Genomic DNA, 19,391 nt, shown 5'->3' with positions numbered 1-19,391 from the left:
AGAGCTCCAGGTTAGCCACCCCTAGTTTAACATGGTAGGCTAACCAACACCATAGTTCATGAATAACCACCAAACCAGGATATGAAACTATGCTTCGCAGTTGGTTTGCAAATCATAGTTTGGGCAAACTGTTGTTTCGTTTCTGAACCAATAAACCATGGTTTGGAAGCATTTCTTCACTTACAAATTCTTTTGTTTAGGAGAGCATTCAGGGACTCTCAGGGAAGGCAGGTGATGGAAGCCATACAAGCTATTGCAACCCTGTACATATGCAACAGGGACAGGTGGCGCTGTGGGTTAAACCACAGAGCCTAGGACTTGCCGATCAGAAGGTCAGCGGTTCGAATCCCCGCGACGGGGTGAGCTCCCGTTGCTCGGTCCCAGCTCCTGCCAACCTAGCAGTTCGAAAGCACGTCAAAGTGCAAGTAGATAAATAGGTACCACTCTGGCGGGAAGGTAAACGGTGTTTCCGTGTGCTGCTCTGGTTCGCCAGAAGCGGCTTAGTCATGCTGGCCTCATGACCCGGAAGCTGTATTTCAGCTCCCTCAGCCACTAAAGCGAGATGAGCGCCGCAATCCCAGAGTCGGTCACGACTGGACCTAATGGTCAGGGGTCCCTTTATCTTTACCTTTACATATGCAACAGAAATAATGGTTTGTGATCGAAATCATGGTTAGTGGGAATGATGGTTTGGCAATATCACTTAAACCTGAGGCTCTGAAAGTAGCAGGACCAACACTTCCTCACTTCTGCTATATGACATGGCATCACCAAGCTAGGAAGCTGAAGACAATAATGACAACAGTTTGGACCAGAGTTACCAGTGGTTTTTTTTAATGGATCAAGGCTTTCAGCAGCTCCACAATGTGCACTGAAGCTCTTCTTTGACTGCTTTGCTTCCTTCCCAGGAAAAGCCCCTTCTCCAAACATTTCTTGTGCATCACCATACAGTAAGCCTTACAACAACCCTGTAAGGTAGGCCAGTGTCATTATTACCGTATTGCAGGCAATGAGGTTGAGTCACCCAGGGAGTGCATGGCTGGGCTGAAATCTGAACCATGGGATTCCAGCTGAGCTTCTTTGCCTCAAATGATGATCATTTCTTAAAGAGCCATTGCTCTTTTTTTCACACAACACCATTCTCTACCTCTCACACGTCAGTTCTTTAAACATTGCAGAGCCATGGTGGGTGCCGAAATCCTAGCGGTTCACAGCCAGTTGCTGGCATTTGTGCATCTTGTAGGCACACATGTAAAATATACCTGCACATTGGAGGAGAGAGAAAAGAAGATGCAATATATAATATAATATAATATAATATAATATAATATAATATAATATAATAATAATATAGCAGTTGGTTAGAGCATGGTGCTGATTATGCCAAGGTTGCAGGTTTGATCCCCGTACGGGGAAGCAGCATATTTCTGTAACGCAGGGAGTTGATAATCTTCAAGGTCCCTTCCAACTCTACAATTTTATAATTCTGTAATGCATTTCCCATTGGACGCAACATAGCAGAATCCTAGCAAAAGTCAATGCAAACCTAGCATGACAAAGTGAACTGAACTTTATTTATTTATCCATCAAATTTATATCCCGTCTTTCTCCTGCAAGCGCTCCCCAAAGTATATTGATTCAAACAGATGCACATAAAGCAAATCAAGTGATAAAAATATAGAAACAGTGCAATGCTAATAGGTTCCACTGGATTTAAAAAGTGAGAGCTCCACCCCCACAACCCAGGGAGTCCTGGGAACCAACCAGGACCCTGTGATCATCTTCTGAGGCCCTTCTTTATGTGCCTCCTCCACAAAAGGTCCAGAGGGGAGCAACACAAGAACGGGGCCTTTTCTGCAGTGGCTCCCTGATTGTGGAACGTTCTCCCCGGGGAGGCTCACCTGGCACCTTCATTACATACCTTTAGGAGCCAGGCAAAAATGTTTCTCCTTAACCAGGCCTTTGGCTAATTGAATAACCTATGGCCTTTTAAAGTGTGTGTGTGTGTGTGTGTGTGTGTGTGTGTGTGTGTGTGTTGGGAGTTATTGTTTTCATTTGTGTCTATGTAATGTTCTATGTTTTTAATATTGTGAACCACCCTGTGATCCTCAGAATGGGCCATTCCTTTCGTACTCACCCATTTTTCTCCCCCCCCCCCCCCCGCAAGAATCATCACCTGCAAAGAAAGTCATCAGGAGGGCAACCCAGCCCAAGATGTAAGACCAGGAGAAACGCCACTCGCCAAATCGCTTGCCAAGGAAGTTGACCGTGACCCCGGTGTAGATCCCCATCGCCAGAAGGACAAAGAGCGCTGCGACATGAGAGGGAGAGAGGAGGAGGGAGGGAGGGAAGAAGAATTAACATGATGAACAGATGAGCCAACAAGAAGAATGTGAAAAGAGTCCTGTTGGATCATGCCAAAGGTCCATCTAGTCCACAGAGGGGCCAGCCAGATACTCAATGGAATTTCGTAAGCAGGATCTTAGTGCAACTGAGTGCAAGTCTAACTTGCAGTTCCCAGTGACTGGCAATCATTCATTCATTCATTCATTCATTCATTCATTCATTCCCCAGCTTTCTTCCAAGGAGCTCAAGGTGACATAACATACTTCTCCTCCCCTCCCTCAATTTTATCCTCACAACAACCCTGCGAGGTTGGTTAAGGTGAGAGCAAGTGACTGTCCCAAGTTCACCCAGTGGGTTTCATGGCTGAGCAGGGATTGGCACCCTGGTTTACCCAGGTCCCAGTCCAGCGCACTCCAACCATGACACTATGCTGGCTCTTAAAGAGGCATTTCCTGTTTCGGGTCCTATCAATATTAGACATACAGACATATAGGCAATGTATGTCTATATGAGCTATCTGTTCACGTCTTGCAAGAGTTGCCGTATCTTCTATCCATTGATTAGAGGGTGGGGCATAGATTGATCTTTCCCGTGGATCAATATGAGTCTTTCAGCTGTAGTTTGGGCACAAAGAATGCATTTACGTAGACCAGTTCCAGTGCATTTATTTTTAAAACATAGTAGATTATAAAGAAATGTATATATATATTTACAACATATATTTCACTTGATATACCGTTGTTTTAGGCAAACATGTGTGGAATTATGGTGGCTGGTTTTAAATCTTATTCTTTTTGTATTTTTTATGCATTTTGTTTCCTTTTGCATTTTTGTTTCCTGTTTTTCGCATTTTGGTTCCCTTTTTTATTTTTTCACTTAATGTTGTTTAATTGAAATATTTTCATTCATTAATAGATATATATACACAAACACACACACACACACAGAGAGAGAGAGAGAGAGAGAGAGAGAGAGAAGGAGGGCTTTTTCTAGGGGTATGCAGGGGTACACGTACCCCTAAACATTCTGTGAATCTAAGTTTGGCCTCATTGAGGGGTAGTATTTCAATATGAGCAGGAAAATGAGAGTACCCCTAAACATTTTTTTTAGGAAAAAAAGCACTGTGTGTGTATACACACATCTACATACATAATGTGTGTGCATATATCTTTGTTTGAAATTCCCCGCTTTCCTCCTTCTCCACCCCCACCCCATCCCATCTTGGGAGCCCAGGTGTGGCACCTGGGCCCTCACCTGAATACTCCTGTGTTTTTGCATCTGAAATCACAGCATCTGCCTCTAGGCATCTGCGCTGCTTCGAGTTGTGCAGCTTTGAGAAAGAGCTCAACCTGTGCGAGAATCATAGAATCATAGAGTTGGAATAGACCACAAGGGCCATCGAGTCCAACCCCCTGCCAAGCAGGAAACACCATCAGAGCACTCCTGACATATGGTTGTCAAGCCTCTGCTTTAAGACCTCCAAAGAAGGAGACTCCACCACACTCCTTGGCAGCAAATTCCACTGAGAGAAGAGGTACTTACTGGAAACGAAGAACAGGACGCCGGCCGCAAAGGATCTGTTGAAGCGCTGGAAAGCGGAGAACTGGGCGAAGGAAAAGATGCCAGTGATGATGCCAGCGAAACAAGAGAGGGCAGAGAGGATCATGAAGGCCCGGGTGGCATTCCAGTAGGCTGCAGGGAATAAGACTAAGAGAAGAGAGAGCTACTGAATACTATGCCTAGCTAAATGCAGAATAGGGTGAGCAGAATAGGAATGGCCCACAGAAATATTTTGAATAATTATTTAATTTCTATACCATCCTTTCATTTGAGGATCACAGGGCAGTTTATAATACAAAAACACACAAATACATTACATAGTAACAAACAAACAAAAACCCAACACAGAGAGTTTAAAAGGCCATAGATTATTCAATTAGCCAAAGGTCTGGGAGAAGAGGAATGTTTTTGTTGCCTGGCACATATATGTGAAGAAGGCACCAGGCAAGCCTCCCTGGGGAGCGCATTCCTCAAATAGGGAGCCACCACAGAAAAGGCCTGTTCTTGTGTGGTCACCCTCCACACCTGTCGTGGAGAAGGCACCCAGAGAAGTGCCTCCATTTATGATTGCAGGGTCCGGGTAGGTTCATACAGAGAGAGGCAGTCCTTGTGTTACTGCAGTCCTGAGCCATTTATGGCTTTATAGGTCAAAGCCACTGCTTTGAACTGGGTCCAGAAACCAATAGGCAGCCAGTGCAGTTGGGGCAGAATCCGCATTATATGCTCAAACCATCTTGCCCCAGGGAGCACCCTGGCCAGTGAATTCTGCAGCTGAAGATCCCAAACTGTCTTCAGGGGCAGCCCCATGCATTGCAGCAATCTAGCCTAGAGGTTAATGGTGCACTGAATGGCCATGGCTGGACCCCTCAAGTACAAATTTTACACCCCCCAAGTACTAGTACGTTTAACACCCCCAAGTGCTAGGAGAGGGGGTGCCACCATCTGGGGCTGCCTCGTTGGTGTTGACCCATGACACAGCCTTTTCCCCTGCCAGCTCCCCAGTTGTGGAATTCCCTCCCTAGCATTCCCTCCCATCATTAAATTTCAGGAGGAATTTGAACACGTTCTTGTTCACCCAGGGCATTTAGTGTCTAATTTGTCTAATCCTCTTTCAAAGCCGTCCAAATCGGGGGCCACCACTGCATCCAGTGGCGGTGAGTTCCACCGTTTAACTATGCACTGCCTGGTTAACGTAGGTCCAACCCTGAGCAGAGCTTAGCTTGTGAAATAATCAGATCATCGCCACTGAGCTTCTTCACTGTGCGACGGAGGTCCATGTGGGATGTGAAACACAAGAGCAGTCAAGTACAACATTCCTAGAGTTATACACATGGGGAGGAATGTTTGTCCAGCAAGCAGGTAAACTTCCTGTTTCCTTCTGGGCTGGGACAGACTTCCTCTGCATGTGACTAGAGGTGAGTGTGGCCTCACCTGTGCAGGTAACGACAAAAGCACAGGGCAGGGCAGCCACCTCTCTCTCTATGACTATTTTCGTCGAAGAAGCAACATCTGCTTAGCCAAAGATGCTCTCTTGGTCTCCAGCCAAGAGAGGACAAAGGGACTGTCTCCTTATGAGATAGTTTCCAGGTGTATGTAACTTTCCTAAGCTAAGTCTGCCTTCTGGGATCCGATTGTGAACAGAATGTGAGTGAGTAAACTCTTTTTATACTTTTATAGAAGACTGTGTTGTGCCTTATCTTTTATAAGGGAATAAGGGGGAAATACCAGGACAGTTATTATAGAGGCTTTAGTGAGCCTGAAATAACACATCCGCTGTCAATTTAAAAGGGGGAATGTTACTCTGCTAAATTGTGAACTTGTTTACACAAGTTGGAAAGGCTATAATCAAACAATATATCCTCTCCTGCATCCCTGAACATTCCCAGTCCACACACACACAGGCTCCAAGCTGTCTCTTACCAATGCTCTCCAGCTGCATGTAGCACTTGCCAGGAAAGCAGTATCTCCAGAGTCCCTGGTGAGCAAAGGCACCTGCCAATCGGTATTGCATCCAGTAGTCTGTCACCGTCGACACCACCAGGAGGATGTTCCCCAGAGAGGCACAGAACAAGCCCCCACCCATGAAACTGTACATCCTCGTCCAATTCTGAGAGCAGCAGCTGGAAGGAATAAGAGTGTGGCTTAGCGATTAGAAGGCGGCAAAATCTGGGTTGCTGTTGGAAAGGCCAATGTGGTGTAGCGGTTAGAGCAGGCATACCCAAACTCGGCCCTTCAGATGTTTTGGGATTACAATTCCCATCATCCCTGACCACTGGTCCTGTTAACTAGGGATGATGGGAGTTGTAGTCCCAAAACATCTGGAGGGCCGAGTTTGGGGGTGCCTGGGTTAGATTGCTGGGCTAGGACCCGGGAGACCAGGGTTCAAATCCCAGCTTAGCCATGAACCCTTGGGAAAATTGAGATAGAAATGCAGAAAATATATAAGCAAGGGGGCAGGGGTGAGAAATTGCAGCTAGGAATGATGCAAGAGATGTGCGGGGGGGGGAGGTGGAAGATGTAGAATTGTAGCGTTGGAAGGGACCCCAAGGGCCATCTAGTCCAAACTCACCCCCCCTCCCAAAAAAATGCAAGACTCTCAGCTAAAGCATCCATGACCGATGGCCATCCAACTTCTGCTTTAAAATCTTCAGGAAATGAAAGTCAACCACCTCTAGAGGGAGATTGTTCCACTGCCGAACAGCTCTTATTGTCAGGAAGTTTTTCCTGATGTTTACTTGGAATCTCCTTTCTTGTCGATTGAAGCCATCGGTTCCAGTCCTACCTTCCAGAGCAAAAGAAAACAAGCGTGTTCCTTCTTCTATGCGACAGCCCTTGAGATATTTGAAGATGGCTATCACATCTCCCAGTCTCCTCTTGATCACCTTGGTTGCCCTCCTCTGCATGTTTGTCAACATCCTTCTTAAATTCTGGTGCCCAGAATGGGACATAGTACCCCAGGTGTGGTCTGACCAAGGCAGAATAGAGTGGGACTCTTACTTCCCTTGAACAGGACACTATATTTCTGCTGATGCAGCCTAGAATAGTGTTAGCTTTCTTTGCTGCTGCATCACACTGTTGGCGCATGGCGTGCTCTGGTCCATAGGGTCACGAAGAGTCAGACACAACTAAACAACAACAAATGACTCATGTTGACTTGAGGGGTTGACAATCACAGCATCAACACAACTGGGAACTGAGGACTGGGGGAAATTGTGGAAAGTAGATTTGAAATTTACAGATTGTTCTCTTTTGAAAGAAAACTATATGAAAATGATGTACAGACGGTATATCACACCAGTACAGAGAGCAAAAATGTATAAAACCGGTTACAGATAGGTAGCCGTGTTGGTCTGCCATAGTCAAAACAAAAAAATTCCTTCCAGTAGCACCTTAAAGACCAACTAAGTTAGTTCTTGGTATGAGCTTTCGTGTGCATGCACGGTATAAAACCGGGTCAAACATATGTTGGAAACTACCCTAAGGAGTCTCAAAGCGGCTAACATTCTCCTTTCCCTTCCTCCCCCACAACAAACACTCTGAGGTGAGTGGGGCTGAGAGACTTCAAAGACTAGCCCAAGGTCACCCAGCAGCTGCATGTGGAGGAGCGGAGACGCGAACCCGGTTCCCCAGATTACGAGTCCACCACTCTTAACCACTACACCACACTGGTTCCCTACATGAGGTTGCAAAGTTCCCCATTTGGGGTAGGTTGCGTTCTGTATATTCAACAACCCCACACCTCTGCCCCAGCCACACGTATCCTGTGGGTGGTCTCAGCATCCACCCCTTTTGCCTACCTGCAGACCCCAGGAGCCTCTTCCCTTGCTGCTCTTCTCTCTCGTCTTAGCTGAGCCGAGCCCCTTTTTTCAAAACACCTCCGACAGCTACATGTGGCTGACTCGGCCCAAACGTCTCCAGCGCCTTACTGAAAATGACCAATGATGGGGAGCCGGGGTGGGAGCGGAGGATACAGATGACGAGAGACGCTGTTGGTTCGAGAAGGGAAATGTGCACAGGCAGCAAACTCCTTTCTGGTACTCTGAATGCAGTGAAACCTGCTGACTCTCCAGCTCTGGGACCAGGGCAGGAGCTGCAGGAAGGCCTCAGGGTCAGAGACCCCGTGAGGATTGCCTTGCAGAGTGGAAATAAAAGGGGATTTAAGCCACCAGCCTGCATTTGATCCCCTTACATTTAGGAACTGCACAGCGGAAGATGAAGAGGCGCTCACACATTATTTCCTTCAGCCTGCTAGCAGTTTCTTTTCACATCGGGGCTGTATAGCGTCCGTGGTATTTTTCTGAGCAGAAGACAATGCTAGTCCCACTCAGAAAAGACCTATCGAAATGAATAAACACAGTCCATCTCGGTCCATTAATTTCAACATGTTTGCTTCAAGTAGAACTTAGCTGGCTACAACCAACGGTCCCCTGATGAATGAAAAGCTGAAATTAAGACTGGGAAAGAGGAGAAAACAAATTTGACAAGAGCTACCAAGCCCTAGAGCTGCATCATAGGGTGAGGTAGTAGGTCCCCGTTTTCCCCTCATGAATTCAAGGTGCCAAATGGGCTACAGGAACGTCCACCAAACAGAATATACAGTGGTACCTCTGGTTACAGATGCTTCAGGTTACAGATGCTTCAGGTTACAGACTCTGCTAACCCAGAAATAGTACCTCGGGTTAAGAACTTTGCTTCAGGATGAGAACAGAAATCACGCAGTGGCAGCAGGAGGCCCCATTAGCTAAAGTGGTACCTCAGGTTAAGAACAGTTTCAGGTTAAGAACGGACCTCCAGAACAAATTAAGTTCTTAACCCGAGGTACCGCTGTATCTTCCATGTAAAATATCAATTTTAGTTATTTTACTGATTCCCCCACTCCTCCGGCTAGCACATTAACTATCATCTTTAATGTGTTTCCTGCTGCTATTTTTTTTACACTTTTTGTTAAGACTGCCTGTTGGGTGTATTGAATTTCAAAATTTGCTTTGTAACAGCTTAATTTGATGAAGATGATAATTTTATTATTTATATGCTGCTCATCTGACTGGGTTGCCCCAGCCATTCTGGGCGGCTTTCAACAAAATTGTAAAAGCATGCACACAAAAACACCCTCAGACATAAAAAACTTTCCTGCACGGGGCTGCCTTCAGGCGTCTCCTAAAAGCCAGCTGTTTATTTCCTTGACACCTGATGGGAGGACCATGCTAAGCTTTTGTTAGGTTGCTGGAGCATAGGAATACTGAATATAAACAAAGTAGAGGCCTGTCATGGATGCTTTAGTTGAGATTCTTGCATTGCAGGGGTTGGACTCCACAATTCTATCATTCTGAGACTTAATTTTTTCAAGATGTAGTGCTGCGATGGTTCACAAGGGGGAACTAGCGGGTTATATTTCACGGGAACAGGCACTGCAAACAAACCCTCTCAAATCAGGGCAGAGTATGCAATACCTTTCAGTCTGGCTCCTGTGTGCTCCTGCTGCTGCCTGTTGAATCCCGTGTACGTGTGACTTTGCCTATGATGCAGAGCCAACCTGTCCTTGAGAAATTCTGCCATTTCCCTCAAAGCAAGCTTCAATCCAAAAGGAAAACTTAAGCCACATTCACTTTACACTTAAGATGAATTGTATACATTTGAAACAGCCATTTCCCATGATTGATATTTTGTGTGTGCATGTGTGCACAGGGGCAGGAAAGTCAAGCAGGTAACACACATTGGTAAAGACATCTGGTGTGTGTGCAACAGCGTGGAAATGTGACTTGAAAAACGGCAGAGAGCAACCTGTGTTTTAAGCTGCTAATGCGTACGTAGCCCAAGATTATGAGACGCGGGTGGCGCTGTGGTCTAAACCACTGAGCCTTTGGGGCTTGCTGATCAGAAGGTCGCGGTTCGAATCCCATTGCTCTGTCCCAGCTTCTGCCAACCTAGCAGTTTGAAAGCATGCCAGTGCAAGTAGATAAATAGGTACTGCTGCGGCGGTAAGGTAAACGGTGTTTCCGTCACGGTGTTTCATTGCGCCAGAAGCTGTTTAGTCATGCTGGCCACATGACCCGAAAAGCTGTCTGCGGACAAATGCCGGCTCCCTCGGCCTGAAAGCGAGATGAGCGCCACAAACCCCATAGTCGCCTTTGACTGGACTTAACTGTCCAGTGGTCCTTTACCTGTTTTTACCTTTAACCCAATAGTCTCTCCATCCCAGCCCCCATTTATAGAGTATGGATGGGGGAGAAATTAATTTCCATTCAGTTAAAATGTGTGTGTGGAAACTGTAGAGAAGCAGATTTTGAGAAACTAGAGCAGCCCGACTGTGGAACTGTCAGGATGCGACTCGGCTTGCATCAAAGACTGATATGTCTGCATGGGAAAGAAAGATCGAGAGGAACCTCCCTGTTTCCTAGACTGCCTTTTAACCTGTGCTAACCTTCCTTCAAGATGCAGGTGGCACCGTGGTCTAAACCACTGAGCCTCTTGGGCTTGCCAATCAGAAGGTCGGCAGTTTGAATCCCCACGACGGGGTGAGCTCCCGTTGCTCGGTCCCTGCTCCTGCCCACCTAGCAGTTCAAAAGCACGTTGAAGTACAAATAGATAAATAGGTACCGGTCCGGCGGGAAGCCAAAATGTTTTGCTGCAAGCATTTCAAATTTCTGTTTTGTAAAGCTACTGTAATAACATACTGCTTTAGTGATTAATTGCACTCTACCGGGGTGCAAAACAAAGTTGTCCCAACTGCTGTCTGATGCTGTCATGACTATCCACTTGGTGGCTCATTTTTGTTTTAAGTGAGAGAAACGTGGGAAGCTGCACCCAACTTAAAGTGATGTGCAAGTCTGCCTAAAACAAAGGTCAAGATACACAAAATAGAGAACATTTTGTGCAAAAAGGAAAATGAATTCATCTACTTCAGTCAGAAGATTGGGAAAAAAATTGCCTAACATAAAGCAGCTCAGTTGGATGTCATTCTAGAGTGAATGTTTTGAATAATGTATTTTATGTAACTGTTTGGTAGAAAATCCGAAGTCCTTTTTATTTTTATTTTCTTCTCTTTTTTGTGGTTTTCCTTTGGTGTTTTCTCTTTTTCTTCCTCTGGTTTTTTTAAAAGATCAGTTTCTTTTATCTTATTGCATTATGAAAAAGCTTTAGTAAAATCTTATTTTTTAAAAAAACAAAAACCTTTTGAAAGTGTTGTCTAGCCACCCACAGCCTAAGTCAAGAGTGTGCCATGTATAAACATAAATCAACCTAATGTTGCTTTTGGAGAGAACTGTACAGAATAAAAAAGCATGGCTGACCTCATCTAAACTCTGGTTCTCTTTAAAAAAACAAACAAACAAAACTTGCCTTCCACTCCTGATCTTCTCAAATGAGGAATCCCTGATTATCTTCCCAGATGCCTCAGAACTCATGTTAAGAAAGCAACTGGTTTAACCAAGTAACTACTCAGAAATAAATCCAAGATTTCAACGGGCTCAACTCCTAAGTCAGTGTGTATCTGGATATAGCCCTGGTATTCTCACTCATGTGTTTCCATTCCAATGTTTTAAAAATGGTATCCCTTGCCAAGCTCACTTATGGAGGGAGGCGAGTGATAGAACGACACCTGCTTTACTGAAAAAACGACAACAGACATGTTGCTCTAAAGTGTGTTAACTTCCTCTTTATTGCAACGAATTCAGGAAAAACCTCATGCAACTGAAACAAACATAGTAATCTATGCAGCTTGAAAAGGTGAGAAGGCTGAACCAACAGAAATTGAACTATTTGGAAGCAATGATGGGATTTAAATCACAAACTCGCATTTATCTCAGGCTTTCCAAAGTAACCCAGGTTCACTATACAAGATATATAAGGATTTTTCAAAACAAAACCTTCCTAGAAAACCCCAACATAACCCTTAAGTGTTTTTAGATTGCTAGTTTAATGCACCTAGCCATGGTACTAAGTTAGCTTCACCATCCTAGAGCAGATACACTTGTGCAGAGAAATTGGGCAACGTAGAATTCTTGAGATGATACTGAGAAGGCAGGTGAGGAACTGCATGTTTGAATGCTTCTTCTGCATTAAATAAACCTCCCTACCTGTTAAAAACTGGCACATTAGAGAGAAAGACTGGATTAGACTCTTCTATTTAATATGCAGGACTTGTTTTCCGACAGGAAGGGTTTTAGTTTTTACACAGGGAAGCTATTCGCGCATAGGATCCCCCTATCTGGAGTCTGGAATGGCAGTCTCAGAATCATGAGATTGACCTGCACGCAGACTCGCCCTCTGATTTTTTCCCCCATTCTGGATTTCTAAATCAAAACTTTGCAATGCTGATTGTCTGCAAAACAGCAGATTCCCTTCAATATAACAGTTACTAAATGAGCAAAGTTCCCTTTGCTTTCTTCTTTCTTTGTAGCTTGCTCTTAAGTTAAATGCAAACAGAACCAAAACCTTAACGCTTTGTAGTTAAGATGAACTGAACAGCTGCAACCCAGTCAAAAATGTAAAGTTGTGGCAAAATTCCGCCCTGGACCGCTGACGCTCCCATTGCAATTCTTTAGTCTTCAATGGGATGCAAATTGTGCTGTCCATTAGCTGCATTGGTGGGCTTTTCCTAACAGAATCTGACTACAATGTCAGAGTTGCAGTTCATGTTACAACTGCAAGGGGAATTGCAACGCAAAATGGTACCTCTGCTGCAAGTCACACCCACGCAATGGGCAGATCCTCATCATATATATATATGATGCACACCCAACTCAAGTTTTGGGTCAGTGTTTCACAAACTTGGGTCTTCAGCTGTTTTTGGACTACAACTCCCATCATCCCTGACCCCAAGCAAGAGATGATGGGAGTTGTAGTCCAAAAGTAGCTGGAGACCCAAGTTTGGCCAACACTGTTTTAGGCAATGAGTTTCCCCCCAAAGAATCATGGGAACTGTAGTTTAAAGACGGTGCAGACTATAGCTCCGTGAAGGAAAAACTGCTATTCCCATTATTCTTTGGAGGGGGGCGTCATATGCTTTAAATGTGCACTGGGTGTACTTCAGATGCAGTGGTGCAGACCTGCCCAAGCTGTTAATGTTTAGAATGGCTGGACACATTTGCCCTGTGAATTCCACAAATGGGGCAGGAGGACAAGCTCACTAGGGTCTGTCCACCTCCAACAGCTCTCTGGGAGTTTTGGGGGGCTACTGTGTGAAGTGGGGCTCACTCCAATAGGGTCCCTGCACAAATACGAAAGTCTGATTTCCCAGGGTTCTTGCCAGGAGGTTTTGCCACTTCAGGCAGCTGCCTTTGAACTTAAAGCGGGCAATAATGGATCTAGGGAACAGATCGCCTGTGCTCATCCAGCACTCCAATGCATCCAACCCAAGTCATACCCAACAGTGGACTCACCGAAATTAACAGACGTGGCCACCTTAGGCTCATTAATTCCAGTGTGTCCACTTTTGAGTACAAGTTTGAGTACAACACCCATGATGGGTGTGGAATTCCCAGTTTGCAGTACCAGCTGAATTAAGGCCACTGGTGGCCGCCATGCTGTCAATCAGGATTTCTGGCACTCAATCTCTTCCTCTGCCCCTTTCCCCAGAGTACTGTGTGCTTTGCTCAGTTCCCTCAAGGAGAGCCAGCTGCATTCTCTCGGGACTGCTCCTCCTCATCCAGCGTCAGGGGATCAACAGCTATGCCGACGGCGAGATCTGCGTCGCCTTCGGAGCTGGGCTTCTCCGGCACATCAGAATAAAGGTTCTTCAGGTAGGTGGCAAACCTGTCTTCCTTGCTGCTCCAATCCGCAGCACATTCCTTCCCCCTGGCATCTGATGTTCCCTGGTTCATCACATCAGACCTTGGAAGGGGAGAAACAGAGAGCTCTGGTTTGGGTGGATGGGCAGATGTAACACATTCACCTCCCGCATCATCGCTTACTTTGCAAGAGTCGGACTTGTCATCCTGGTGGGAAGCATCCGGAGCACCCTCTGTAGCAGCAGGGACTGCTGGCTCACTCTCATACTCAGCCTCCCAGTCTTCCCCATCCTCCAGAGCTACGGATTTGGCCGGTCCAGCATCCACAGCCTTGCCTACGAAGCCAGCAGAATCCCCAGTGCCTTGGGTCTTCTGCCACTCACGGGCGCCAAACATACATCTTTTCGCTTCTGGGGCATCCTGCGCATTCTGCCAGCGGCTCCCTTCCTGGTTCCTTTTCATGCTGCTAGCGCTGGACCCAAAAGAAGACCCTCCTCTCCTCCACCCTTGCGGCCCTGAGTTCCAAGAGCCTGATTCGACAGCGCCTTGCCTCCGGTTGCCCCAAGCCCTGTCAAAATCCTGCCGCTTGTCTTGCCAACGACCCCCATTCCCATGCTCTCCTTCTCCTCTTTGGCTCCCCCTCCAGCCTGTGTGGGGCAGGGCTCTGTTCCAACCCCCTGCTGCGTGTGGCTGGCTGTAGTCAGACCTGCTGCTCCCACCATTTCTTTCGGCAGCGCTGTTCCAATGGCGCCCATCGTTTTGTCGCTCTAGGACTCCACCATTTGGCCCTCTGTGGCTGCCGTATCCTCCAGGAGCCGCTCCGCACTGCTGGGCTCCGTTAGGCTGGTGCTGCCCACTGGCGCAGCCTGGCACACAACAGCAAGCCGGTCGGTGGCAGCAGTTCATGGCGCACTGAGCAGGTGCCTCGTGACATGTGGAGAAAGAGGCCTGAGCGCCGTCATGAATGGGTGCTGGAGGAGGGAGGCACTGTGCCCCTCTGGCAGCGTTAATGAGGACATAGAGGATGTCCAAGCGCACGGGCACCGTGAGGGAAAGGAGGTTGCTTGGTGCGCAAGTGCGGCCCAGGAAGAAAGGCTGGAGGCTGCCGGAGAGCCCCGAAGAGGTGGGCTCATTGGAGGATGAAGTAGATGAGACCAGAACTGGCCTTCTCTCTGGCGAGCGGCTAGTCACTCTGTCGTCAGCCATGAGGTCTGCCTGTGTGATCCCAGCAATGGTTGCAGGTAGGTAGAAACTGCAAAGGATGAAACAAGAAGCCAAGTTTAGAGACCTCCCCTTATTTGCTAGAGCAAGTAATTTTAACAGCAGGAATCCCGATTCTCTGGCCTCTATTCTCTGAAGGGCAGAGACCATGAGACAGAGGTTGCTAACCCCCCGTTTGGGGTCTGATTCAGGTCCATGAAGCAAATTCTTCTGCCCACCTCATGCTGAAGATGGTGGGAGAATAGTTTTGGTGGTGGGAGGATAAGAAGAAAAAGAAGAAGAGTTTGGATTTGATATCCCGCTTTATCACTACCTGAAGGAGTCTCAAAGCGGCTAACATTCTCCTTTCCCTTCCTCCCCCACAACAAACACTCTGTGAGGTGAGTAGGACTGAGAGACTTCAGAGAAGTGTGACTGGCCCAAGGTCACCCAGCAGCTGCATGTGGAGGAGCAGAGACGCGAACCTGGTTCACCAGATTACGAGTCTACCGCTCTTAACCACTACACCACACTGGGTAAAGAAGTACTGGACAGGAGCCTGTCATCTTAATGGGGAAACAAATCTTCGTCCTGCCAGTCCTCACATTAACCAGAAATAGGATGATAGCCTCTCAGTCCCCAAATAGGTTAGACGCCCATCCTGCAAAGACAACTTGAGAGTAAGTCCCAAAGAGCTCAATGGGACTTATTACTGAGTAAACATATCAAGGAGTTCAGTGTAAATGTCGCTCTACCTCCAAAGACAACTCACCCCAATATGAAGCTCAGGTTGCTAGGAAATTATGTTTAATTCCCCTGCATGCAGATAATAAAAATAAGCAGACCACCAGGCTCTCCTACTCCACAATATCTGTGTTGAAGGAGGCAAAAGATTGAGTTGGCAAAGATGGGAAAGTGTTTGATTTTTTTCTTTGGAATACATTCAGATACCACCAAGTTAATTTTTTAAAAAACTGTATTTTATCATTTATTTCAACCATTTGTATGCTGCTGAATCACAGTAGCCTCTAAGTGGTGTATGTAGCAAGAGACACACTTGCATATGAGGTGCGTGTGTCCACAAAACATTTTTATCCCGTTGGAACTAATGGCATAGAAACCAACCCATGCAATCATTAATAAAGAAAACGCCTTTAGGCATGCACTGAGCGTCTTTCCTCTTGGGTTTGTCTTTGCACGCAGCCCACGCAGAAGAGGGGGTTGGGGAAGGAGAGGGTCCTAGAGAACAGTAACTTTGCAAGCTACTTTGAACCTTAGCAGCCCCACCTGCCTTCCTTACAGTGCATTCCCACGCCTGCGACTATTCCCAAAATGCCTTTGTGCAAAAGGCATTTATTGCCTTACAAGCAGCCGCTGGGCCGCTGGAGCAAAGTGTCTGGGAAGAGCCGTGAAGGCATCAAATTTGCTGGCTTGCAGAGGAAAGGAGCCCGGGTGTCACTCTGCCTATTTCGATAAAAGGTTTTCATAACGGATGTTTTCCTCCCCCCGAAGAGCCTCTGCTTGGGGACACAAACCCACCCAGGGCGCCTTCCTCCCATGCACCCGGCTGCGACCAGTTCCCGCGCTTTACCTGCAATCCGCTTCGCTGTCTCGCGCCCAACAGCAACTCCTGCTGCACGAGGACCCGGGCAAAAGAACGCCCAGGCATGCGCAGTTGCTCCCGCTGAAGGGCGGCTCCCGGAGACTTCGTTTCTATACATAGAGGGGGAGGACCAATTGGAGCGCTGGAATTAGCCTACGGGGGAGGGGCCTAGAAACTTAGGAGAAGGGGCGGGGCTTCAAGAAGCACATCGCGAAAACGCGGGAAGAGCGCGAAAAGGGGGAAGGTAGCATACTTATTATTATCATCATTGATAATCTAGTGGTGCTAATAATGTTTATCATTGGTATTAACAATGCTGCTAGGGTAGTGTTACTACTAGTATAGGGGTATAGTAGCATTAATAATATACTAGCAGTACTTCTAGTATAGTACTACTTGCAATGCATAATGTATTAACATTTGTAATACTCGGTGCTTTTTTTCTTAAAAAAATGTTTAGGGGTACTCTTATTTTGACTCAAGAAAAGCACCATTTTATAGCTCAAATCGGGAAAAAGAAATACAGTAAATGGACAAAAGTACAGAGATTCACAAAATGTTTAGGGGCATGCATTTCCCTAGAAAAAAAGTACAGGTTTCCAAATAAATGGTTGAGAGTGTAAATAACTTTCTGTGGACAGCTAGTGCAGGGGTTAGAGAGTTCAAACCCTGCATCTCCACATAACTTGGTTAATTATGCATATATATGCATATATATTTAGGAGTCTGATCCATTAAATTCAGTGGTTCTTACTCCAAAGTGCGTAGAGGATTGCTCGGAAGTAAGCCCCATTGAGCTCCTCAGCCCCAATTAAGCATGTCCTTGGGATTGAATCCTGTGAAATCCTGTATCAATTTATCTAGAAGTCCCATTGAACTGAATGGGACTTGCTTCTGAGTAGACAAGCATAGGATGATGCTGTAAGTCACCATCTTTTTGCACTCTTATGTGTACATTGGGGGTGGGGAGTTAATATGGGAGTGTAAGTGGGGTTTATTCTAAGCTCTGACCCATCCCCCACAAGCAGCCAGCATACTGCTCATCCCCAAAATGAATGAAAGGAAATGAAAGAGGGAAGAGAAAATAAGAATTGCAGTAACACAGAAAGAGGCAGGGAAGAAGAAGAAAAACATCAGAGGAAGAAGACTTGAAATTTGGGGAAATGGCAAAGACAATGAGGGAGCAAGAAAAAGCAAGCTTTCATTGAAAAGAATGCGGTAGTAAGGGGATTCACCCTACCTCAGTTTCTTTCTTACCTTTTTCTTTCTTAACCTGCAGTTTGGCACCAAGACTCCCTTCCTGCTCAAAACATAACTATAAAGCTGAGCCCCCACCCCCAATCCTATTTTTTTGTGACTAGGATTTGTAGTCTGTTACAAAACGACTATTCTCCCTGTAAAATACATTGGGAAACCCGGAGGGGGGGCCACAGAGATCTTTGCACCACGGCCCTGATCCTTTTAATTCATTGCATTAGGGTCGGGAGGGTTTGCTTCATGCCTTTGACGAGAGGGGAGGGAACTACTGTACTTACTCGAATCTAATGTTCACTCCCCCCCCCCTTTTTTCTTTTTTGCCAAATCACATTGCGAAAATTAAGGCGGCCATTAGATTCGATGGCACATTTACATTTGCCAGCAACTACTGTTGGCGCTGTGGGTTAAACCACAGAGCCTAGGACTTGCCGATCAGAGGGTCGGCGGTTCGAATCCCCGTGACGGGGTGAGCTCCCGTTGCTCGGTCCCAGCTCCTGCCAACCTAGCAGTTCAAAAGCACTTAAAAGTGCAAGTAGATAAATAGGTACTGCTCCGGCGGGAAGGTAAACGGCATTTCTGTGCGCTGTTCTGGTTTGCCAGAAGCGGCTTAGTCATGCTGGCCACATGACCCGGAAGCTGTACACCAGTAAAGCGAGATGAGCGCCGCAACCCCAGAGTCGTTCACGACCGGACCTAATGGTCAGGGGTCCCTTTACCTTTACCTTTACTGTTTTTGGTTTCAAGGTTCTGAAAACTGAGCTGTGTATTAGATTTGATGGTGCATTAGACTCGAGAAAATCCTGTAATTTGCACAAGCAAACACGGACACAGTTTGCACAGCGAGGAGGTCTGACGTGCGTAAAGTATTACCGTATACCAAGTTAATACCAGTGATATCCTCCGCTCTCCCGCTTTAGCCAGCTCCCCACCCGGCTCCCACCTGCCTTGTTACTTATCATCCAGTCCAGGAGGTGGCACTGCCCACCAAGCTTCCTAGAATTAGCTGTTTCTGCCTACATACAGTGCATTCAAAGCATGTCCAAGGCACGTTTAAGGCACATGTCTTCCCCCAAAGAAAGCTGGGAACTGTAGTTTAAGGGTGCTGGGAATGGTAGCTCTGTGAGGAGGAAAATACAGTTCCCAGGAAATTCATGTATTGAGTGTATGGAGTGGATCCCCATATAGTTCCATCTCCACTTTCTGTTGAGCACCCCCTCCACCCTACTAGTCCTACACATCACTGGTTGTTGAGTGTATTCTGTAGACATGTTTAAGACTTTGTGCATCTGATTATGTGGAATCTAGGCCATAAAAGCAACATGCCAAAATTAATCCCTTATGCTTTAAAACTTTCTCCTGCGACAGACTATCTGTCCAGAAACTGATGCGGAGGAGGCTATTTATGCACAGGCTTTGCCCAAACCAATGCTGTTCTGCCCCCAAAGGGTTCAGTTATTTCATGATAGCAAATCTGTGTGCAGTCATACCTCAGGTTACAGCCGCTTCAGGTTGCGGTTTTTTGGGTTGCGGATCGCCAAAACCCAGAAGTACCGGAACGGGTTACTTCCAGGTTTCGGCGGTCATGCATGCGCAGAAGCGCTAAATCGTGGGTTGCGAACACTGCGGGTTGCGAACGTGCATCCTACACGGATCACGTTCGCAACCTGAGCGTCCACTGTATTAGTATTAGGTGGGAG

General features: G+C 46.5%; 1 protein-coding gene across 1 annotated transcript; it reads right to left on the bottom strand.

The window, feature by feature from the left end:
- Positions 1 to 817: 817 nt before the first annotated feature.
- Positions 818 to 15,598, bottom strand: LOC114602358 (uncharacterized). The gene is made up of 6 exons (XM_077932496.1): positions 13,511 to 15,598; positions 7,704 to 7,827; positions 5,827 to 6,026; positions 3,889 to 4,053; positions 2,177 to 2,311; positions 818 to 1,262 (listed from the first exon to the last, which is right to left on the bottom strand). Exons 1-6 carry the CDS (start codon positions 15,003 to 15,005, stop codon positions 1,201 to 1,203), a joined length of 2,181 nt encoding a protein of 726 aa, XP_077788622.1. The 5' UTR covers positions 15,006 to 15,598; the 3' UTR covers positions 818 to 1,200.
- Between the last annotated feature and the right edge of the window lie 3,793 nt (positions 15,599 to 19,391).

This window comes from Podarcis muralis, chromosome 7, assembly GCF_964188315.1.
Source record: "Podarcis muralis chromosome 7, rPodMur119.hap1.1, whole genome shotgun sequence".
Taxonomy (NCBI): domain Eukaryota; kingdom Metazoa; phylum Chordata; class Lepidosauria; order Squamata; family Lacertidae; genus Podarcis; species Podarcis muralis.
This window is presented reverse-complemented; position numbering and strand designations above follow the sequence as displayed.

What these genes read in the sequence shown, in the direction of transcription:
- LOC114602358 (XM_077932496.1), bottom strand. Translation starts at nt 15,005, where the DNA reads ATGGTCTCTGCCCTTCAGAGAATAGAGGCCAGAGAATCGGGATTCCTG. An exon ending in GAATGCAGCTGGCTCTCCTT is followed by an intron (nt 7,828 to 13,510) that starts GAGGGAACTGAG and finishes ATTTTCAGTAAG; the next exon opens with GCGCTGGAGACGTTTGGGCC. An exon ending in CGTCCTGTTCTTCGTTTCCA is followed by an intron (nt 2,312 to 3,888) that starts GTAAGTACCTCT and finishes CTCATGTCGCAG; the next exon opens with CGCTCTTTGTCCTTCTGGCG.